The sequence below is a fragment of the Dryas octopetala genome, chromosome 6 (assembly GCF_963921425.1).
Source record: "Dryas octopetala chromosome 6, drDryOcto1.1, whole genome shotgun sequence".
NCBI classification, from domain to species: Eukaryota; Viridiplantae; Streptophyta; class Magnoliopsida; order Rosales; family Rosaceae; genus Dryas; species Dryas octopetala.
This window is the reverse complement of record NC_141371.1, coordinates 2,512,048-2,534,808: the sequence shown is the minus strand read 5'-3', so window position 1 is coordinate 2,534,808 and position 22,761 is coordinate 2,512,048. Positions and strand designations below refer to the sequence as shown.

Below are 22,761 nucleotides of genomic sequence, written 5' to 3'. Positions count from 1 at the left end.
ATTTTTCTTGTCATGTTTAATTTGCCTGCATTAAAATTTGAATATCTGAAAAATTTTATTGATTTTTTTGTAATTAACTTTAAAATAAAATTGCTTTTTATGTGAATAAAGGGATTCAAACTTAAATCTTTTTGATATTGTAGAGAATAAAACTATTAGACTAATAACTAGTTGATACATAAAGCACAATTATATAATCTTAAGTTAGTGGAACGGTGGAACCCAACAACAACAAAAAAAGAAAAGAAAGAAACAAACGTAAAATGGTTTTCATATACGGAGTCAATTTTTGGACCAGCAAAAAAAATAAAACAATTGTATTTTTTCTTCTAAAAAACAAGCCATTCATCCCTGATGGAAACGCACCGTTTTGGACCTGCACTTCACTCACACATTAACAGAGTAGCAGTGTAGCAGAGCCACATATAGAAGTGAAGAGAGAGAAATGGAACGTTTATCTGCGTGCCGTTGGAACCCTCCAATTCTTCCATTTCGAAAAGCCGTTAAAACCCACAACCGTCACAAATTCACAGTAGTGACGAATTGCAGAGAGCGCACCGGCGAGGACGCTCCTCTCTCCGGTACTTCCTCCGCTTATGCTGTTCTCGGCGTCCAGCCAACCTGCTCTGCCGCCGAGCTTAAAGCCGCTTTCCGCGCCAAAGTATTATATCAATTATTCTTTTTTAAAAAACAAAATTAAATATGTCAGTCATGATGTGATGTATAGTTGATATATTTCATATTATTTCATTTAATTTTTTAATTGAAAAAAAAAAAAAGGTGAAGCAGTTTCATCCTGATGTAAATAGGAATGGGAAGAGTTCTGATTTGATGATTCGCCGTGTAATTCAGGCCTATGAGGTATTTTCTTTTACTTAAAGATGCCATTTTTATTTATTTTCTACCAGATTTTGTTTCTGTGATGGGTTTGTTATAAGTTATAACTTTGCAATTTGTGGTTCTGTTATTCTGTAAAAGAAGAAATGAATTGGGAAGTTTACTCTTTTGTTAGACTTTTCAATTGACATTATTCCCATTATGACTTTGACAATGACAAAGTTACTAGTTATTGCATGACTAGAACAAAGTAGTGTAGATTTTTGCCAACATTGAGAATAGTGATATGGTGGCTAATATAATGTGTGCAGATGTTATCAAATTGCAGCCGGTCGGAGATCATTGAAAGGTAAACTTGGTGTTTGGTGTATTTTTTGATTTAGTATGTGATGCAATGGCTCACCGCTCACTGTTGTCTGTTGTTGATGAATTTTAGTGAATGTTTAGACCCCTTTGATGATCCAGAATGCGAAGCATATGATCTTTTTGTTAATGAGGTTCTTTGTGTTGGAAAAGGTACTTTTAAGAAATGCATTGATTCATTCTATGATGAAATTGTAAACAGCAGTCCGGGCGTCAACACTTTTTTTGAAAACCCTCTGCAGGTTGTCCATATTCATGTGTACAAAGAGCCCCACATGCCTTCACTTATGCTTCAACCGGGACTGCAAGAGCAACTTCTCAAGGTTGGTTTATTTCGTTTTGTTTTTATCTTATACAGGAACAGAATATGAAGCTTATACTATAGTGTTGAGAGTATATTAGTCTCTTTTGATATTTTTTCAGATTAAAATCTACTTTGCATGTTATTAGGAAATGGGGATGATTACCAAGTTCAGCTTGCAGTTGGTCAGTGCCCCAGAAGTTGCATTCATTATGTTACACCTTCACAGAGAACTATTTTAGAGGAGTTACTTGACAGGTGGTTTTTTCTACTCCCTGGAAATTTTTGTTAAGAAGTTGGGTGCTAAAATTGATTCCAAATAATGAGATAAATCTTCACCAAAGCTACTTGTAACCAACTAACCACCTTGCGAAAAATGAAGCCTGCTTTCTTTTGCTTCGGTATATATAAGTAGTTTGTAAATTGCACATTCACATGGTATTTGACAGTAGCAAGTTAGAGCAGAACACTCCTCATGCCACATTCTACTGATTGTTGCCTTAAAATGTTTTCTCAAGAACAAAAAGAAAAAAAAAAATCTTTTTATTGTTCCTAGTCCATATTTTACTTATTTAATCTTTTCATTAACTCTTCCTTTGTGTGGTTTATCTTGATTTTGTAGTATCTTGAACATGCCTTATGATAGTTCAGCCGAGGCAGATTTTCTGTATTCTCTTATAGTTAAAGCCAGGTTTGAGAACAATCGGTATCGAAAACCAAAGAAGCAACCCAAAGCTTCAACACAACATGTGGATTGGTTTTGACTTGTGGTTTTAGAGCACATGTGCTAATCAATATAGTTTCTTCAGGCTTCATAGTCAAACAGAACATCTGGCTATTGCCACCATATATAGGAGGAAGAAATTGAAAGCCAGAAATGCTGATAATGGTTGCCTGTAAAAGAGACCATCAGAACTGCCTTTCCCAAGAAATCCTATGCCAGAAGCACTTGGGTTACCATGTTCTGCTCAGCAATGTGTTCTTTTGTTTGTTTTCATTACTAGGTTATTGTTTTGTTGTAAATTATATGTGATTACTTATTAGAATATCTCAAACTTCAGTGAACTCCAATCTCTTAATCTTATGTAAATAAGTTTCGAGTAAAACAGATTACAAACATTTTTTATGTTTAAGGAGCTTTATATAATGTATCAACTTAGGTCTGTGCAGTAAAATATTCTACAATACACATTATATATAATGTAGGATACATGCTACAAAAATAACAAAGAAAAGTCGACAGGACAAAGGTGATGGATCATAGAAGACAAAGTCTATCTTGTAATGACCCTCATAAATCGGTTTAGTGAAGAGAAAACCCCGGCGGCTTTATCAAAAATAGATGGGCCCTGTTCTGACTTCTCTTCCACATTTCCAAATATCATCTGCAAAAGATCATATCAAAACAATTAACTTGCTGTTTATACACATTGTGTAAATTTGTTCAAGTGAGGAGATAGCAACAACTAACATCAAGATCTTCAGCATCGGGACGGCTAATGAGCTCTTTGGCAAGCAGATATCTGTTTGGTCTATCCTTGTCATCATAGAAGACCTTCCATAATCTGGTAATAAGCAGGGAAAACACAACACAATCAGAAGAAGATTCAGTAGGATTGTTTAGGTCTTTAAGGCCCAAACCGTTTATTCAAATGGTCTCTGGCCTTGGTTTATGCATAGTGCTCAAACAGATCTTAGCAGCACAAACCATAGACCATAGGAGCAAATTTAAATTAATAGTTCAATAAGATGTTTAAATCCCTTACCCTGGATAACACCTAAATACAGCGCCAGATGGCATAGGCCTCATTGAGTAGACGGTCGTAAAAGTTCTGTAGAACAATTGGATAAGGAAAATGTTGAAAGAATAACAAATTTTTTTATTTTTTAAAAAGGCAGGATTTGAGGATAAGAACAGAAATCTCAACAGGGGCATAGCACACACACAAGAAGGCAAAATAGAAAGTAGGAAGAGGAAGTATAATGGAATTGGCCACTTATCTTACAAATGATGTGGCCTAAATAGTAGAAAGCCCAATACAGTGTAAAAATGTATAATATATTCGTCTAACCAACAGTTGTGGCCTGTAGGGGGTCTATTATGTCAAGTTGACATGTACCAAGTTCACAGCAGCAGAAACTGCTAAACTGAGAAAGATAAATAAAACGAATGACCATATATGAATGCAGAGAGATCACAAAGCATACCTAAGAAAGTACCGCCTTAACTTTCGGACATTAAATCCAACTCCAACATCCTCACTGATGAGACGCGGGTTCCACATGATGAGAGGCCTTGGCTGTCAATGTACAACAAGAAAATGAGGAAAATAATCCTTCCCACTTTGAGGTGCAGTTGAGAAAAAGCAAAATGACCCAAAAAATAGCAAATTTCAACACCACATGGAATATTCCAACTTGATGCTATCAAGTAAATTTAACTTTAGAAGCTATACCACAGTAAGAATCACTCGTTTACCGGATCATCTGAGAGATCAGATGCAATTTTCTCTACATATCCTAACATCTGATAATCTGGAACAACCATAACCACAATCTCATCTTCACTCTGTACGGGCTTCCGGTCACTTAAACTGGATATAATGGAACAGAATAGGTATAATAAGGCACGGATTTTAATATATTAGCACAAGCTGAAATGAGATATGAAGAGATTTGGATGTGTATATACAACTTACTGAACTATAACACCAAACCAAATTCAGCACAGCATTGAATTTGGAAAAACACTACAAACCAATGGTATACAACCATGGTACAATGAAGTGCCAGATTCAACTGAAAAGAATGACTATCAAAGTGAAAATTTAGTGGAATGGAATACATTACCTGGAGAATCCAAAAGCAGCATCTTTCCACCGATATTTTAGAAGTGCTGCGGCACCAGCATCAGGAAATATGGCTTTAATTCTCTAAAGATTAAATTAGCATAACTTATCAACTGAGATTATATAGAGGATGAAGCAAACCATAGTTATATATGCATGAGACGGAAAACACACACTGAACAGTTCATATTTAAGCTGTTTTGAAGCAATGTCAATTTATCAAACAAGTTGCTTGGATGGGAAGTGGTAATATAAAATTTAAATGTGTCACTGTAGAAAGGTCTTTGTGTTGAAAAAATAGGATATATTTCTCTCATCTCTCCTCTTGTTGGTTACATCCAGATCAAGATTAGGTGAACAGATTTGAGGAACCTCCTTTTCGTATCAAGTCATTGTATCATAATTTATATTACCTGTGACTGTGAGAGTAAATATAATATACTAATGTTTTTATAACTAAAGAAACATTTCCAACTAACCTCACATCCAGTTTCTTCAATAAGTGTATCCAAGAAAACCCTTGACAATTCCCAGAGCTCAGCTTGTGCACCTTCTTCATCTAGAAACTGCAGCTGGGGGATTAAAAGCTCAACCTGTGAAAAGATAATGAATTTATAAAAAAAATTGAGCAGACAAGAAACTATAATGGATAATATGCTCAGGATCAGAATTCGCAACCTCCATTTTGACTTATTCTTTCCTCTCTTTGATTAAAATTTCTCAGTTATGAGAGAAGGGCATTAGAAAGCAATGTTCCTATTCTTTAGAGTTTTAAGTAAGCCATTTTTACACTTTCCCAAATGACAGGTGTTGCTGATTTTTGCACATTTGATGTTTATATATCTTCAGTGACAAGTCTGGCTAATACATCTTTTTCTAAAGATTTCCCTAATCCTCAAAACTGCGTAACAATAAAAGTTTCTTTCTCTTTGACTGATTATTCAACAACAAAATGAGTACAAAATGATTTCAACATATAGCAATAAGATTACATTTTTTTATGGCACGTACTATGGCTCTCATTCCTCCTGAAGACACAAATGATGCAGTTGCTTCACTTGATTGACGGACTGCACCCTCCAAGTCAGAAGGCAGGCAACTGAATCATTAATAAATGAATTACATCAATTCCTTTCCTCTACTCCTCCAAGCAATTCCAAACAACATTATGAACAACAATAAAGATAAACTTAGTGTATCCAAGCTTGAACTTTGCAGTATATTTAATTAAACCGTTAGGCACATATAACCATAGAAATTTATAAGAAATAAATTAAACAGGTCTCAAATGCTTAATGAACACAATTGAATGGATTCATTACTCTGTTGCACCTAAAAACTTTTTAGTTCATAACACAAAACAAATGGGTATCAACCTTTTCCCTTCTATGTTCAATATATTTTGAAAAATGCTGCATATATGAAAGACAGAGAACAAGCAACACTAAGATAGGCAAACTAGCAATAAGTCTTTTTAAGAATTTAACCTGTCAGTGTCATCTTCTTCCTGTTCACCATCTTCTTGAAGTGCTTGCAGAGATGGCGGTGTTGTTTTATCTTCAAGATTGTCTTGGGGTGGAGGCTCACCTTGGAACTTGTCAAACTTGGCACATATTCTTGAGCTAAAACAATTAGCTTTGGTCAGTGAAATTCCATTGCCCCCATTAAAGATAGAGTGAGAAAAAGATAAGGGCAAGCGTGTGGTTGAGGTTGAGCTGCATATTGAAGAACTGGAGCACAAGTAAAAGAAGCAGCTTGGGTATGTGGAAGCCATGGAGCTAGCCACAGCACTGACTCTCACCTAAGCTGTACAAGTTGCAGAGATTTTTTATTTATATTTATTTTTAAGTGTTTTTGTGATTGAGATCTTTACAGGAAAAAACCAATGAAGGCCTAACACGTGTTGTGCCATATTCGGAAACGACGTGAATATTGGCTCGTATTTGCTCAAGAGGTCGACCACTAATACGGCGGCGTATCGATAAGACGTCGTAAATTTTGGTCGTTGGGTCGGGTTTGTCCCATTTGGGCTATTCCAAATTTCCAAATATACAAAACGCTCTGTGGCCAAAAAAAAATAAAAATACAAACGCTCCAGAAGACTTTGATAGCCGTTAGAGAGAAACAGCTACTTCCATTTTTAATCAACGGCTGATATTCATTAAAATTCAAACTTGAATGCAATCAAAACCCTACCCTCACAAACACCTACGGTCCTAAAACAAATTCACAACCCCCGCTCTCCCTCTCTCTCTCTCTCTCTAGACTCTTGCACTCAAGCTCTCACAGATCTTCGTCTTCGTCTTCTTTTCTTTCATTCTCACTCCCTCTCTAACTCTCTCTCTCTCTCTCTCTAGAATTCACAATCTTGCTCCGATTTCGAAGCCATGGACGGTACTCTCTCTTTCTCTCTTTTCATGATTTATTGTTTTTTATTTAATTTTTTAAAATTGTTGAGCGAACGATGTAATAACGAGGAATTTTGATGCTTTTGTTCAGATCAAACGGTGGAAATGATCCCAGAAAACTGCGAACAAGTTGTTCCAGATCACGATTTCAAGCCTTCTTCAACCTCCGAAACAAGTTCGTGCTTTTGTTTTATTTCCTTTTTTTCTGATTTCGTTTTTCTTTACCTTCTTGTTTTATTTAATTCCAAAATCTGAAATTAAAAATTAAATGAAATGTTACTTTGTTTTAGTACCGAGGAAGGTTTGTGTTATATGTGATTCAGTTTTCCATTTTATTTTTTATTTTTAAATTACAAGAAAATGTTGAATTTGAGTTCCGGAGGCGTTTATTACAATTTTTTCTTTCAATTTTATTTGTATTGTGTCAGTCCCAAGAAAATGTAGAATTGGGAACTTCTCTGATTAAATTCAATCTTTTTTCCAGATCAAACCCTAAAGACTGTGATAAGCGAGTTGGATGGTGATGTCGGCAACAAAGCCAAAGGTGCGTATTCTTTACAATTATTGATTTTGTAATTTAAGAACAATTGGAACTGAACTTTCACTTTAAAATTGTCAACTAAGTAGTGAACTATAAATTCTTGATTTTCTTTGGTGCGTGTTTGGTTGCTGAGAAAATGGAGAAGATGAGTTTTGAATCCTTTTCGCTATGTTGTCTCAGCTTCCAGAAATTGAAAAATTAGACTTAGCCTAATAGGTTCAAGTCAGGCACCAAATTCTTAATCTCATATCAATTATAACATTTCCTCAGCTACTGGACAGCAAAATACACACACACACACAAAGATATATACATAGTTCTTCTGCAATGTGTGTACTGATTAGAAGGCACTTCAGATTTTGCAACAGAACAAGTTGAGGGAGATCCTGATTTGATTGATGAGAGTAGTGCATCAAATGGAACTCAAGAAGCTTCTCCATATCAGGGACAGACCCTTCCAATTTTGCAGAAGATCGTTGATTTGAGTACCAAAATTCAGGTAATTTTTTAATATAGCGTTATTTTCTTTCACTTTCATACTAGGAAAGCTTAGAAAATTATGGAAAGCATTTGCATAGTCTTTTTGTTTTAAATTCTAAACATTGACCAACATGGTCAACTGTGGATCAATAACTCCTTTAAGGCTACCAATCTAATTCCATTGTTTCTCTCAGGATTTGAAGAAAGAACATACTGACTTGTCTGATCAAGTCAAGCTCACTACACATTCCTTTCCAGACCCTGAAGTCATAAACACTCTTCAGCTGCTAAGTGAGTCTTTTATATTGATCACTGATGATTATTTCCCTGCTTTCATTCTCCATTTTATTGTAATTGTTTGTTCCTTCTGGCTCTCTAGGTACTGAACATGAACGTTTAAAGAAGAAGTACCTTGATGAGTCCTCTGAGCGGAAGCGGCTTTACAATGAAGTAATTGAGCTTAAAGGAAACATCAGGGTTTTCTGCAGATGTAGACCATTGAATCAAAATGAAATCTCAAGTGGATCTAATTCTGTGATTGAATTTGAGTCCTCCCTAGATAATGAGCTGCAGGTCATTTGCTCTGATTCTTCAAAAAAGCAGTTCAAGTTTGACCATGTGTTCAGACCTGAGGACAACCAAGGTATCTAGGAATTCATACTGATTTTGTTATTGCTTAGGCTTACTCAATACTTGATTTTGTTACGATAAAGCATTTTAAGATAAGATTGTGTGTTATTGATCCTGAGTTTTTCAAATATGCAGAGGCTGTTTTTGCTCAAACAAAACCTATTGTGACTTCAGTATTGGATGGCTATAATGTGTGCATTTTTGCCTATGGACAAACCGGAACTGGCAAGACTTTTACAATGGAGGGAACTCACGAAAGTAGGGGTGTTAACTACAGGACTCTAGAAGAGTTGTTTCGGATTTCAGAAGACAGAGGTGGTTTCATGAGATATGAATTATTTGTTAGCATGCTGGAGGTTTATAATGAGAAGATAAGGGACCTCTTGGCAGATAACACCAATCAACCAACTAAGAAGTGAGTTTTCTTCTGCTTAGATATTAACTGAATAGGCCTAGCTACCTTGCATTTAGAAAATTTTTTATTTAAAATTTTGAATCAAGTATCAATATTCACATAATTTGGCTTCTGTAAGATGTACTTATTTTCTGTTATGTGGACAAAGGTTGGAAATAAAGCAAGCTGCCGATGGAACCCTAGATGTGCCAGGACTTGTCGAAGCTCGTGTTTATGGGTTTGAGGAGATGTGGGAACTGCTGAAGTCTGGAAGCCGAGCCAGATCTGTTGGATCTACCAGTGCTAATGAGCTCAGCAGCCGTTCTCACTGGTATTGTTCATGCTCCCATATATCAACATTTTCAGATTCTAGTTTTGTTTCTCTACCAGATTATGTGAAAATGCAAAAGCAAATGCAATTCATTGAATGTTGTGAATGAGGCAATCAAATTTTCCTTTTTTATGGTTGTAATGTGTGGAAATTTGTTTATTGCAGCTTGTTGCGAGTGACTGTTAAGGCAGAGAACTTGATAAGTAGACAAAGGACTAGGAGTCAGCTTTGGTTAGTGGACTTGGCTGGTAGTGAGCGTGTGGGGAGGATTGAAGTTGAAGGTGAAAGACTGAAGGAATCTCAGTTTATAAATAAATCTCTCTCTGCCCTTGGTGATGTTATCTCATCCCTTGCATCTAAAACAGCCCACGTTCCTTACAGGTCTCTCTCTCTCTCTCTCACTCCTTTCTCTCTCCAGCTATCTCATTTTCTTACCATATACATATATCTAACTTTTTGTTCTTTTGCTAAAAACCAGGAATTCGAAGCTCACTCATATGCTGCAGAGCTCTCTAGGTGAGCCTTTGTTGTTGTATTTTACTTCATTTGAGTGGCTACTCCAAATTGGTTTTACATGAGTGATGTTAATTGAAAATTTGAATTGCAGGAGGAGATTGCAAAACCTTGATGTTTGTCCAGATTAGCCCAAGTGCCTCAGATCTTGGAGAAACTCTATGTTCCTTGAATTTTGCCAGCCGAGTCAGGGGAATTGAGAGTGGTCCTGCTCGCAAACAGGCAGACCTCACTGAGCTACTCAAGTACAAGCAAATGGTATGTTATATAGTAAGTTAACCCTATAACTTCCTTTTTTCTCTTGGTTTCAAATTATTAAAAATTCAGATTTCCAATTTAACAGGCAGAAAAGGCTAAACATGACGAGAAGGAAACAAAGAAACTACAGGATAGCTTACAGTCTATGCAGTTAAGGCTTGCTGCAAGAGAACACATCTGCAGAAACCTTCAAGAAAAGGTAATCTACAAGAAAACATAAAGGGATGATGTTTGGAGTTTTGGAAGGAACTTTTTGTGGAATTTTTTGAACAGTTCATTTACAATTAACAACTTAATTTTTCCATAGGTCCGAGACCTTGAGAACCAATTGGCAGAGGAAAGGAAGACCAGACTGAAACAGGAAACCAGAGCTTTTGCTGCTGCTACTCATCAGTCTTCCACATCATCATTTCTAAAACAAGGAGCACTGAAGACTGTTCGGGAGAAGAGGCCGCCATTGGCTCCTTCAAAATCAAGGCTGCCACTGCGAAGAATCACCAATTTCTTGCCCCCTCCATCTGCCTTACCAACCAAAAAAACAAGCTATAGCAATTCTGTTGCCCCAGCTTCGATGGATGGAAAAGAAAACATTTCAACAACGACATCAGCATCAAGAAACCCAAAAAGCCTGATTTTGCCAAGGCGAATCTCCATTGCTGTCAGACCTCCTGCAGCAACAACACAGGCTCTTCAACCTAAGAGACGGGTCTCCATTGCTACCCTCCGCCCTGAGCCAAACTCTCACATGACAACACCCCTCCACACCTCTGCCTCTCGATTTAACAATGGCAGACAGTCATTCATGAAGGATCCACGAAAGGCGCGGTATTCAAGGCTGTTCTCTCCAATGCCTGATTTGAAGACAGCAGCAGAAACTACACCAACTGCCATGAGGAGGAGCAGTAAGTTCATGGGCAGTCCTCCCCCAACACAGGCTGGTAGTTCATTCAAGCCGAGGCAAGCAACAGCTGTTGCATTACAGCGGAAACCAGTGATTTGGAGTCCCCTCAAGTTTAGAAGCATGAAAAACAGAAGGCCATCGTTGATGATACTGCCTTCCTGAGTTTCAAATGAGATGCAATGAATGAAAGAAATTGTCACTGTCTATATTGTCAAACACCTTGAAACAGTAAATTTTTTTTATTTTTCTGATAACTTTGGGATAGTACTGCAAATGTATGCTCCTTGCTTACCAATCATTCATATTTCTCTTACATGGTTTTTGCTTACCCTCCAAAGCATTCAAATTAGGATGATGATGGAATTGGCAGAAAGATCACCTTTGGGGCAAGCTTCTACACTCATTATCATGACCCAAAATAAAATAAAAGAATTTTTCTAATTTTATTTTTTTAGATAAATAGAGATTGTATAGGATCTAGTCATGGAAAGGGGCAATTCAAAAGAAGTAAAATGAAATCTTGTATAAACACCATGGTTCAAATTTGCAGTTGCACCATAGCATGGTGTCCATGGTGGTTCATGGAGGGCAGCTGCAACATAACTTTCCTCCTATGAAGTAAAAAAAAAAAAAAGGTACAGACCGTTAGATCTTGCCGCAATCAATGGTTCCCGTTAAAAGAGGAAAGTTTTATAGCTAAATTGAAAATAAAAGTAGCCGTTTGTGTATGTCATTGGATAAACTCGACCGTTGGACACCACAAAACAATAAACAGAAACAAAAACAAAAGATCCGTTACCAAAGTGTTATGTTTCCAGCACGGTTTTGACTTTTCACTTCGGAGACAAACCGAGAAAAAGGAACCAAAAGTTTGAGAGAGAGAGAGTGACCGAAAGAAACCAGTTTCATGGGTATTTAGAGAGAGAAAGAGAAAGAGTGAGAGATCTTTGAGACCCACTTAGTGTTTCTCTTTCGTCATAAGTAAAAATGGTTGCGAGAACCCCACCAAAGCAGAGGAAAATGGTAGCCCCTCTAAATCCAGCTCTGCTCAGAGAAACAGTGAAGAAGGTGAACTCTACATCAACCTTTTTCTAAAACTATCTGCTGTTTCGGTTTCCAACAGCACAGCATTAGTTTTTATCAGAGACGAAACTCTTGAATTGAATCTTTCTCAAGAACTTTCTTGTCTTCTAAAATAATGGGCTTCTGTTGTTTTTTGGGTTTTTGAAGGTGGATAGATGTATGGCTCGGTTGCAGGAGCTACAGTACACAGTGGCAGGTGGTACAAAGGTCATCTCGGGAGTGAGTCTCAGTCCTCGCAGTACTAGAGGTTATCTGAGGACTAGTCTTCGATGCAAACAAGAATCTGCAAGGTAAAATATCTTATATGAATTTCATTTGTATCATTAAGTACAAGAAAAAAAAGTTTCAGCTTATGATTTAGATTTTAACTTTTTGGTTAATTTTGGTCAATTCTGATAAGTAAACTCAAATGGGTCTTTTGCTTTCTGAAGGATTAAAGGCTCAGTCCCTAGGAAATCTCCTGTTGGGAAGTTTCCAGCAAATGCAGAAGGTATCTTTCTCTCTCTCTCTCTCAAAGTATAAATAGGGCCAGATTGATTTTTTTTTTTTCTTTTCTATAATTTCAAGTGTTTGTTCACTATTAGTCACATCCATTGGTTAGCTGCCTAGAAAAGTTATGCATTATGTGAATTCATCTTATAACTTGAGTTCTTTAATATGGAATTTGGTCTGCACTTTTAATCTCAAACAATGAAATGCTTTAGGTTCAAAATTTAAACTTCGTTTGCTTTACTTTAACCTGATCTTAGAAACCAATATGGAGCAAGTTTTTGTTGAATTAGCCAATAATTTCATTGTTATATTATTCAGGGGAATGGAAGAGAATGTCATTGCCAGCAATGCTGGTGGGAGAAACAGTGGGAGAAATTCTACAAGCAAGTCAATTTGCAAGAGAAATAGTAGCAGCAGTTGCTAACTTAACCAAGAAAACCACACTGGAAGACCCCAAAACCCCAATGACCCAACAGAGAAAACAGAGACAACATCCTGAAAACACAGAGCTCAGGGCCAGAAGAAAGAAGGAGAAGCACAATAAGTCTCAATCCATTCGATCAGAATCTGGTTCCCCAATGCTCCAACGGGCTCGTTCCCGAATCAATTTCAAGATTTCACCTCCAAAGATGAGAGAATTGGAGAAAGAAAACAACAGATATTTGGCAAACAGAGTGTCTCCCAAGAATAGGCCATGGGCTAAAAAGAGTGTACTATTTCCCAACCCTTTGTTTTTGTCCACAGATGAGACTTCACAGCAAAAGAAGTTTTGCAGGACAAGGTCACCAATCATTGCAAGAACTAGTAATAATAATAAGCCACAGATTCAGACTCCACACAAGTTCTTGATCAAGTCCCCACCTTCGGCTTCCAAGTTTCAGGTCAAGATTAAGAGCCCTCCATTGGTTCCTTCTCTTTCTCCAACAAAAGCCAAGAAGTCTTCTCCAAAGATGTCTACTGCCTCCAAACTACGCCGGTCATTTTCACCGTCGAGATTGGCAACTAGATTGGTGTCTCCATTGAAGAGCAGGAAGAGTGTGCAAAAGAGTGAGGGAGTGGTAATGCGTGGTTTGAAACAGCGTCCAACTTCTTCAATGCCAATGGGAATTTCAGCTCGGAGAATTTAAACATTATTAAGATAAATATATGTATGGCTTGGATTGGATTGGATTGGATTGTTGATGTTTAAGATATTTCCTCAATGTCCATAGATAGTTTCATTGATTCTTTTTTTCTTTTTTCTTCTGGGTGCGATTTGTCATTCCATTTCCATTCTTCATGTACAAGAGAGAGATATTCAATAAATAAGCTCATTGATTTTAACTTTCAAGGTATATCTTGTTCTCATTTTGGCAAATACCTACAAAGTATATTTAACGAAGCTGGCCTTTGTAGAACTCCAAAGATTCCAAAATGTTCTATGAAAATTATTATACTTTTTGATTCAGTCTTAATTATCCGGTACCACTTTTATCACCTTAGCCATGGGACCAAAACTCAAATTTGGGGCCATGGCATTTCAGAAGTGTTAGTGAGTAAGAGAGAGAGAGAGAGAGAGAGAGAGAGAGAGAGAGAGAGAGAGAGAGAGAGAGAGAGAGAGAGAGAGAGAGAGAGAGAGAGAGAGAGAGAGAGAGAGAGAGAGAGGGATTGAAACGAAACAATTATATAATCAAGTAATCACAAAATCAAAGCATAAAGTTTTATATCCAGATACTACATTAATAATACAATTTCTATGCACTGGATACCAAACCAAGAACATGTATAATTCTCTCCTCCCCCCCCCACCTCCAAACCAACCCTCCCCACCCCCCAATAAAAAATATATATATATATATATCCAACATTAACTATATATCAATGCTCTGTACAAGCATGCTTACAGTAGCTTGGCTTTTGATAGAACATACAAGGACACAATTATAGGTTGCACAATGAGGAATTGAATTGGATGCATGAGATGTTGCAGCAGTTGCAGCACTGCTGTTTCCGTGTAGAGCTGGCAAACTGGAGCACCAGGTATACTTTTACAAAAATCACCAAACTCCAACTCCAATGATCAACTCCCGATGGAAATATACAACTACCTTCTCAAGGGCCAGCTCACATACTTCATTTGCCTGGAGATGCGAACCTAGTTCGCTCTCTCGGCTTATTTAAAGCTCGATCCTTTGGAGATGATATTTTTGCACCTACACCTGCTTGGCGCATCATCTCTGCAAATACAGTTTTTACAATCATGCAATAAAATTAATAAAACCATTTGACCGAAGTGATGTTCACCAGACAACTTATAAGATGATTTTTTTTTTTTTTGTTTATATGTTTGTACATTTTATGCATTTAGGTTATTCAATACTTAACTTCAGACATATTATGCTACATTAATCTAGATATAATCTTCAAGGCCTCCCACATTGAGGACTATTTATGAACATAAAACCTTAAGAGAAATAACAGACCACAAAAGACATGGTTGTATCTGGAATGGTCCTCCAAAGTTTAATTTAACAGAATAACGGAGCACAAAAGACAGGTTGCTATAAGAACCCTATATAGATGGAATTAGAAACCATAAGAGGAAAAGAAACATCTACCTCGCTTTCTCTCAAGCTCTTGGTCAAGCTCTTCTTTCCACTTCCTTTGTATCTCAGAGAAGCTCACACTGTGAGTACTATTATATCAGATTACTCAAAAGGGAAACATAAAAGACAATTTACATTACACGAAGTAGAATTCATGAACTGACCTTGGACTACCTGGATCTTGCTGAGCATCAACTACGAGCCCTTTCCAATCACTGAGTGGAGGTGATGGCATGTCCTGTGCACTTTGATCACTTGCATTGCCAATATTTGATACACGCCTGCCATTACTCCCAGGGCTTCCAGTGTTAAGAGCATCAGCTACTGCAGATGGGGTGCCAACTGGACCCCGATTAGGTGATCTGCTTTTGGGAGGTAATTTCAAGTACTTTGAAGTGGTTTCATCAGGCGAGTTATCCACAAAACTTGGAGAGCACACTACATTCAAGCTGTTGTAGAACTCTTCATACAAAGGTGTTTGCAGTTTTTTCAGTTCCAGAGCCTGTGGTTTTGATCAACAAAACAGTTCAGGACAATCAAGTGCAAAACAAAATCCACAAAAACATGACTGCACAATGTGTTACATAAACCTTTCATTTTAGATTGCCATAATAATGTCAGCATGCATGACATGGGTAAGTGTTTGGCTATTGAACTCTCCCAGGATGTTAATAATCATGAAGGCATTAGAATCTCACTCCAAGACACATGCCCATAACAAGCATCCATACCCAAGTCCATATACCCATAACATACAACTAATTCTGAATCTGACCAAAACAGTACCTTCTCATCCAAAAAAGCTGTAATTTTTGATTCAGTGAGTTCATCATCATCCTCTGAAAGAGATGGTCCACAAGGAAATGAAAATTCCTTTCCCCCCTCACCAATTGGTCCAGAGCAACCAGCAGGAAAATCAATTTGGTGATTGGCATCCAGATTCATTCCATTTTGTTCTGTTTCTGAACTTCCACCAAATTTGCACCCTAACTCATCAGTGGGCTCGCACATTGGGTTAAAGCTCTAACATAATTGAATAGCATACAAACCATTAGTTTCTGAAATTCTTGAATGCTTATATACCTATCCGAATCATGAGGACACAAAAGCAGTTACCTTAATGTTTTCATGCATCAAAGAAGAATGGAGCTTTACTTCGCCCAACATAGTATCGTCTTTGTCATCGATCAGACACATGTCATCGTCACTGCTGTTTCTTCCCCAAATATGTCTACTTTCCGAAAACTTGTCAGGATGTATGGTTGAGCAGTGCAAACTACCCAAATTACACATATCAACTGAATCAGGGCGCGTTGACATCTCACTGGCAACAAAATTGACACTGCCAAGTCAAAATCCTGTAAAAGAATCATAGCAAACATTGTCTGATCTTACAAGTTTCAAAGAAACATATTGTTGTACTTACAAGGTTTGAAGGTTTGTAGGATATGATGGAGATGGGACTTCAGAATCTTCCTGATGGTGGCAAATTAAGCGTCAATAAAAAGCTTCAAATGGTGAAAGGCAACCACAATATTATACAGTCCAATTCATCAATACCAACCATGATAGAAGTACGAAAGATAGGCTGGGATTCCACATGCTGCCCAGTTACAAATGGATGCTGCATGTAATTGGTGGAGTAGGAGTGTAAGAGCTTGATAAGATATAAGGGTTGACACTAGAACTAGATGGTTTACAAGATATATAACAGGAAACAAATATCCCCATTGCATAAACATTGATGAAATTTAAATTACCTGAAGCAACTCAGATGCCACTGGCCTCAAATTTGGCTCCCTGCCATGGGACCAAAGTAAACATAAATTAAACACAAATAAATTAATTAATTAATTAATTAATTAAACCATCTCTTTCTCCATATTCAGAAAATAAATGGAAAAGATCAATGCATTATATATCTAGGAGATTTGAATTCCAATTAAAATGACTTAAAGACAAGAACTTTAGCATACTTTTGCAGACATTTTAGCAAAAAATCTTTCGCCTCAAAGGATAGCTGCTCAGGGATAGGTGGATGAGACTTTGTTGTCCCTATATGAAAGAGAGCAGCGACCTAGAGAGACATGACATTAGTACCAAGCCAGAAACAAATTTCTTAAATATTTAAAGAATTATAATTACCTCTTGGTACTGTTGGCTCCAAGGAGGCTTTCCAGTGGCCATCTCAATCACAGTACATCCAACACTCCAGATATCAGCAGAGCTAGATAATTATTCTCATATATCAGTACTTTTTACTTAAACCAAGAAGAATGGAATAGGTTGTGCAAAATATACACCTAGAAAGATACTGCAGTGAATCATTACTAAAGTTCTCTTTTAACAATATTACTCTGGAGTTAAGATACAGCAAGTCTGCTTCATCATGCAAAGGCAAGAAACATCACAAACATTTCTTCTGATCAAAATATTCTTCAAACAAACACTTAACTCGTTTAAGGGATAAGATGGAAATTACTTACAAGCTATGACCAGTTTGGAGAATAACTTCAGGAGCCATCCAGTATGGTGTACCCTTCATGGACTTAGCACCAGAAATGGTTGCCTACAATAATGCACCTCTCAATTAGGTAGGGCATGCATTCTAGAAGAAACCATGCATATAAATAGAAAAGGAAGGACAAAGAATGTATTTACCAGCTCAACGACCTGTTTGGATGCACCAAAATCTGCAAGCTTAATGCATCCTTTATTATCAACAAGGATATTTGCTCCCTGAAAGTTAATATGAGATACATATTAGCTATTTACAAGGAAAAGATCAGGAAAATGTGGGAGACATTCTAATACATGCATATCACTAGTAGGTAAGGTGGAGTACCTTGATGTCCCTGTGCATGATTCCATTTTTGTGTAAATATTCTAGTCCCAATAACAACTGCTTGGTGTATGTTCTAATTACCTGCTCAAAAAGTTTGTATAAGTTTAGCATTCCAAACACCTAAATTTACAAATTCAGTCGACAAGAACTTACAGCCTCGGGGAAAGATCCAAATTTCCCTAAAAGTGATGATATGGATCCACCAGGGACAAATTCCAACAGAATATTCAAGGTGTCCTCCTCCCTCACTGTACCCAAATATCTCTAAGAAACAAAACAAAGTACATGATCAGAAAAGTGGTAGACTTCAAGAGTTGGAATAGATACAAGACGGTCCTACTCACAACAATGTTCGGATGAGACAGATTTTTTAAAAGCTTCACTTCTTCTTCAAGCTCCTTGATGTGAGCCTACTTATATAGCATCAAAACCATTAATCAGAAAATCAATACCAACTAACAAAATAAGATATCAATTGTCATAATTGCCAAAATCTTTAGAAAATTCCAAGTTTCAGATGCATAAATAAAGTAAACTTTGTGGCTAAAAAATTAAGTGCACAAAGAATGTGATATCACAGAACACAATCTCATATTACTCAACATTTGATCAAAGAAAACTTTTTTGTATATTATATCTTAGCTGACCAACATTCCATGTTTTGCAGTTAGGAACAGAACCCCACTTTGAGTAATATGAGATCAAATCAACTTTGGGGATCTGTTGGTTATGATGATCATGATGATGGTAGAGAGAGAATCAATGTTAATTCGCAACATCTACAATCATCATAACCAGTGGCACATATCAGTGTAAAACTTCAGCTGTATAGTAAAACAAGCACTCAATTCAAACCTGCGCTTTCTCCTTTGAAGCACTATTTGCTGCGATAAGAACCTGTGAAAGAACCAAGAAACATATCAAAATGATATTCAGAACCAAATCCCATACTGAACTAGCAATGAAACTCATAAGTGAAATCGAGGAAAACCCAGATAGAATTAATACTTCGAAAAAATTCAAAATCCAAGTTGAACCAAAACTTATGAAAATCAACAAGAAAACACCAAAACTGAAATTGGGGGGAAAGACCAATTTGATAATTAACAAGAGACAACTCCAAATCAAAGTCCATACAAAATTGAACAAAACCCAGTTAAAATACCAAGTGAACGAACAAAAATTTGAAATCCAAAGCAAAAATAAACCGAAACCCAGAAAAAAATAAAAAACAAGAGACCTCGAAATCACACTCCAGGACCAAAATTAAACAAAACCGATAAGAAATGAACGGGCAAAAGAGCAGAAAAGCAATAGAAAAGTGGACCTGCTTAACAGCAAGAAGCTCTCCAGAATCAAGGTTCATGCCCATGTAGACACGGCCAAAGGCACCGCAACCGATCAACTCGCCCTTGCGCCATCGGATCGGAGGCGCGTTGGGTTTGGGCATTGAAGGCAATGGTGGTGGTGGTGAGGCTTTCGAGAAGACTCTGGATTTGCGAATGCAAGAATTGATCTTGTCCACTAGGGTTACTGGGGACGACTCGTCGTTGTCTGCTGGTGGCGTACGGAACACCAGTGATCGGCGAACTGATCCGAATATGTCTTGCATTTGCATCTCTGCGTCTATGTGTATGCTTCACAGAGAGAGAGAGAGAGAGAGAGAGAGTTGCGTACTTGCGTTCTGCTTGCTATTGGGGATGGGGTTTCATAACTTTCATTAATTTGGTCGGCAAAAGAGTGAGAAGAAAATTTGAGTGAGAGAAAGAGAGTGGAGGGAAAAAGGTGGAGAAGTTTATTTAAAAAATAAAATAATTAAAATGAAATAAAACAGGATGCAAAGAAATTATCCTGTGGTTGCTTACTTGCCTACAGGGAGAGGGAGGTGGAAACTAACCTATACTTCGTAGTTTGTACTATAGTTTATTAGTTAAAGCTCATTTTTACTGCCCTCTCCAACTTTTAAGGGACAAAATCCTTGTTCAGCCAATTATTCTCTAAGTCACTATGATTAGTTTTTTTTTTTTTTTTTAATTTAGGGAAGGGGATTTGACTTTGCAACGTCTTTAAAAAATATCACTAAATTAACTTAAAGGTATTGGAGGAGTTGGTTTGGAAGTGTAGCTATAAATCCAGGCATTCGAGTACGAGTCTTCAGTTCAACTCTTGGAGCCAGACAGTAAGAGAGGTGAAATTCCTTGTGAATTGTATGTCTTTGACCAGCCCAAGAGATTAATCTGGTGCACGAAAACTGACCTAGGACACTTTCGGTTACCAAAAGAATGCACTAAGTTAATAGTTAATTTATTATGTTTAAATTTTTTTTGTTTAATTCTTTTAATTCTAGGGATAAGCTTAATTTGATATCTCAATTTAATATTATGACAACACTTATGCTCTTAAACTTCATTACATAAAGATTTTTAAAAGTTTAAAAAAGTTTTTGTCTTTTGGATATCATGTAAACTCCTATAATAGACTATTATAGGTATGTTTTTCTTTTGTGAGTATACATCATCATGGAGACCTGGGCCTAATCAGGCTAAAAACCATTTTGAAGTCGGGCTGGGCTGGGCTGGTCAATAAAATCAGGGCATGCTAAGCCTCATTTAATCAACCCAATCATGAAAAAACAAAAAATCCAGAATTACAGGAAGAAAAAGAAAAAGTTGCAAGGACTATTTGACTGCAGACTCAGCTCAAGCGATTAACTCATTAATTAATTATATGGCAGTATTGGGTAGGTGCTTGTTGGAATTGGAATCAATGTCCTTTTGAGGTGACAGACTCACAGTATGCCCGCAGGTCGTTGGGCATGGAATCATAAACTCGCCACCACCTCAAGTGAGCGGAGTCACTCGCAAAAACTTGAGTGCCGTTGACCTCCCAGTTACAGTCAAACTCCTTATCGAAACACATCCACGGCTTCAACCCCAAAAAGTGTATTGCAAAAACCTCCTCCGGCAACTCATGGCTTTCACTCCCCGCTGCCGCAAAAATCTTCATTGCATTCAGCCTCCACGGCAGCCTATGCCACCACGTAAAGACCTCGTTCAGAAACCCCTGGTCACCGCCATTGTACGACTCGACTTCAAAGCTTTTCCGCATCAGATATTCGAACACACGGGGCGAGGGCTCCACCACCATCAACCCGGAGTTGAACACCGCCCCGTGGTTGCCCGCAGCGGATAGCTGCGGGTACACGAACAAGCTGTCGATGTTGTGTAGGACAATCAGGTCCGCGTCGATGAAAATCAGTTTCTGGTACTGAGTCAGTTGCCAGACTCGGAGTTTGCTGTAGTTCCACTCGTTGTAGGAGTCCTTTTGGGCAAAGGGGCTGCGGATCCGTTGGATGCGCATGACCTTCCATCCGGCGGCTGTGAGGCCTTGGATGGATATGGGAGTGATGGAGTGGTCGGCGAGGAGGACCAGGTCTTTGGTCGACTTGGTTTGTCGGATGCTATGGGCCAAAGCAATTGCACCGCACACGTAGGCTTCTGAGGTGTGCAAGATTGTTACGTATGCATGTCTTTCCTTGTGGTGTTGTGGTATGTAATTTCTCCAAACTTCTTTGCCTGTAGATTCAAAACAATTTTAACCCCAAATATTCTGAACATTAATTATTTTACGTACGTTTTTTTTTTTTGGTCAAATATTATTTTACGTACGTTATTTCTGTTTATAATGCATCCGACATTAATAAATTTGAGAAGAGTGCATGGTTACAATTGTTTTTCAAGTAAAACATTAATCACTAGTAATATAAAAGCAAATCTTTAAATGTATTTGGTAATTCTGGCAAAAAAAAAAAGTGTTTGGTAATTGATGGAAAAAAGTGATTTGGAACCATGTAAATTAGGAAAAAAATCTCATAATAAATACCTTGATATATATAGTCAGTAAGTATATATTTCTAAAATGTGGATATATATATATATATATGGTTTGACTTGAAAGTTGAAACCACCAACCATCTCCCAATATTCCAATATGGTAGTATTGATTATTGCGCGCAGTTGAATACATGAACTTAAAATCAGGGATTCTGACTTAAATTTTCATATAAATTACTGTTAAATGAAATTATATAATCGAAGTATTATTTGTTGTCTTAGGAAAAAAAAAAGAAAAAAAAAAGTGTCATTTCGAATTTGATCTCCTAAAAAATGTGATAATAAAACAAGTTAATATATTACCTGTTAGTGCATAAGCAGGAGCAAGTTCGCAGGAGCCAACAGGCATAAGCACCTTCTGTTTCAGCCTCCTCATCTCAGGCTTATAAACCCAATAATCCCCTCTATGCATCAAAAGATCGTCACATCTGAAAATCTCCACCATGGGCCCACACGACCCGACAAACACAACATACACCGTCCGATGACGAACAGCACGATCAGGGTCCGTCCAACCCCTCCCCACCACTAGATTAGCCACCACCAAATTAACCTGTAACCTAAACACATCCCTAATCCCCTGCTTCGCAGTCCTATTCGTCCCACACGGAACCCCGGCCACAATTACGTTTATGTCCCTGTAATCCTCCAGCCTTGGCATTGGGATCTCGGGGCACTTTGGACTCTTCCATGTCTCGTCTTCGTCGATCCACTCGGGAAAATAGTCCTCCCATTTCCGGTCCCTGGAAATCCGATCGAATCGTACAGGGACAGCTGTCTCTACGTGATTGGTTAATCGATTGAGTGCAATATGGTGATGAGAATCTAGATTGACCAAACCGACCTTGACCTTGCTACCTTTGAAAAAGTGTTTGGCAATGGCTATAAACCAGTCCACGTTGTGCTGCTTCCGAACGACGACGTTTGACGATGACTTGGTGGGTCTGAAGGATGATAGAAGTAGGAATAGAAGGGAGGCAAAGAGAATGATTAGACAGATAATGAAGGTTTGGTGTTTGGAAGAGAAGGAAGAGGAGGAGGAGGGCTTGGAAGCCAT

The 22,761-nt window shown here is 37.6% G+C and overlaps 6 protein-coding genes across 8 annotated transcripts; 3 read left to right on the top strand and 3 right to left on the bottom strand.

Annotated features, from left to right (window-relative positions):
- The first annotated feature begins 403 nt into the window (after window positions 1–403).
- On the top strand, window positions 404–2,634 carry LOC147281011 (Chaperone DnaJ-domain superfamily protein). The gene is made up of 7 exons (XM_086247094.1): window positions 404–661; window positions 781–861; window positions 1,149–1,186; window positions 1,274–1,353; window positions 1,443–1,523; window positions 1,651–1,759; window positions 2,124–2,634. The coding sequence occupies exons 1-7, from the start codon at window positions 446–448 to the stop codon at window positions 2,263–2,265; spliced, it is 747 nt and encodes a 248-aa protein (XP_086103220.1). The 5' UTR covers window positions 404–445; the 3' UTR covers window positions 2,266–2,634.
- LOC147281010 (DUF1995 domain protein, putative (DUF1995)) lies at window positions 2,608–6,179 on the bottom strand. Of its 2 annotated transcripts, XM_086247091.1 has the most exons (9): window positions 5,838–6,176; window positions 5,362–5,449; window positions 4,830–4,943; window positions 4,352–4,434; window positions 3,981–4,095; window positions 3,710–3,801; window positions 3,268–3,333; window positions 2,973–3,066; window positions 2,608–2,886 (listed from the first exon to the last, which is right to left on the bottom strand). In XM_086247091.1, the coding sequence occupies exons 1-9, from the start codon at window positions 6,122–6,124 to the stop codon at window positions 2,776–2,778; spliced, it is 1,050 nt and encodes a 349-aa protein (XP_086103217.1). In that variant the 5' UTR covers window positions 6,125–6,176; the 3' UTR covers window positions 2,608–2,775. The 2 variants fall into 2 exon arrangements, with proteins under 2 accessions (XP_086103217.1, XP_086103218.1); XM_086247092.1 differs by lacking the exon at window positions 3,268–3,333 and having other exon boundaries at window positions 5,838–6,179.
- Window positions 6,180–6,611: 432 nt separating this feature from the next.
- LOC147281009 (P-loop containing nucleoside triphosphate hydrolases superfamily protein) lies at window positions 6,612–11,095 on the top strand. The gene is made up of 13 exons (XM_086246530.1): window positions 6,612–6,744; window positions 6,850–6,933; window positions 7,243–7,302; window positions 7,656–7,798; window positions 7,974–8,070; window positions 8,159–8,422; window positions 8,545–8,824; window positions 8,973–9,134; window positions 9,300–9,515; window positions 9,613–9,650; window positions 9,742–9,905; window positions 9,991–10,104; window positions 10,213–11,095. Exons 1-13 carry the CDS (start codon window positions 6,738–6,740, stop codon window positions 10,966–10,968), a joined length of 2,385 nt encoding a protein of 794 aa, XP_086102656.1. The 5' UTR covers window positions 6,612–6,737; the 3' UTR covers window positions 10,969–11,095.
- Window positions 11,096–11,670: 575 nt separating this feature from the next.
- Window positions 11,671–13,635, top strand: ATN (cyclin family). The gene is made up of 4 exons (XM_086246533.1): window positions 11,671–11,874; window positions 12,037–12,179; window positions 12,321–12,379; window positions 12,700–13,635. Exons 1-4 carry the CDS (start codon window positions 11,794–11,796, stop codon window positions 13,506–13,508), a joined length of 1,092 nt encoding a protein of 363 aa, XP_086102659.1. The 5' UTR covers window positions 11,671–11,793; the 3' UTR covers window positions 13,509–13,635.
- A 610-nt stretch (window positions 13,636–14,245) lies between these two features.
- Window positions 14,246–19,524, bottom strand: NP1 (NPK1-related protein kinase 1). Of its 2 annotated transcripts, none has more exons than XM_086246531.1 (17): window positions 19,139–19,524; window positions 18,667–18,708; window positions 18,156–18,221; window positions 17,965–18,075; window positions 17,812–17,892; window positions 17,628–17,705; window positions 17,453–17,535; window positions 17,112–17,193; window positions 16,943–17,043; window positions 16,727–16,766; window positions 16,531–16,590; window positions 16,393–16,448; window positions 16,083–16,290; window positions 15,753–15,989; window positions 15,131–15,468; window positions 14,979–15,046; window positions 14,246–14,597 (listed from the first exon to the last, which is right to left on the bottom strand). In XM_086246531.1, the coding sequence occupies exons 1-17, from the start codon at window positions 19,427–19,429 to the stop codon at window positions 14,494–14,496; spliced, it is 2,046 nt and encodes a 681-aa protein (XP_086102657.1). In that variant the 5' UTR covers window positions 19,430–19,524; the 3' UTR covers window positions 14,246–14,493. The 2 variants fall into 2 exon arrangements, with proteins under 2 accessions (XP_086102657.1, XP_086102658.1); XM_086246532.1 differs by having other exon boundaries at window positions 16,393–16,442.
- A 1,050-nt stretch (window positions 19,525–20,574) lies between these two features.
- Window positions 20,575–22,761, bottom strand: LOC147281006 (putative UDP-glucuronate:xylan alpha-glucuronosyltransferase 5). Its single transcript, XM_086246462.1, has 2 exons — window positions 22,008–22,761; window positions 20,575–21,386 (listed from the first exon to the last, which is right to left on the bottom strand). The coding sequence occupies exons 1-2, from the start codon at window positions 22,759–22,761 to the stop codon at window positions 20,575–20,577; spliced, it is 1,566 nt and encodes a 521-aa protein (XP_086102588.1).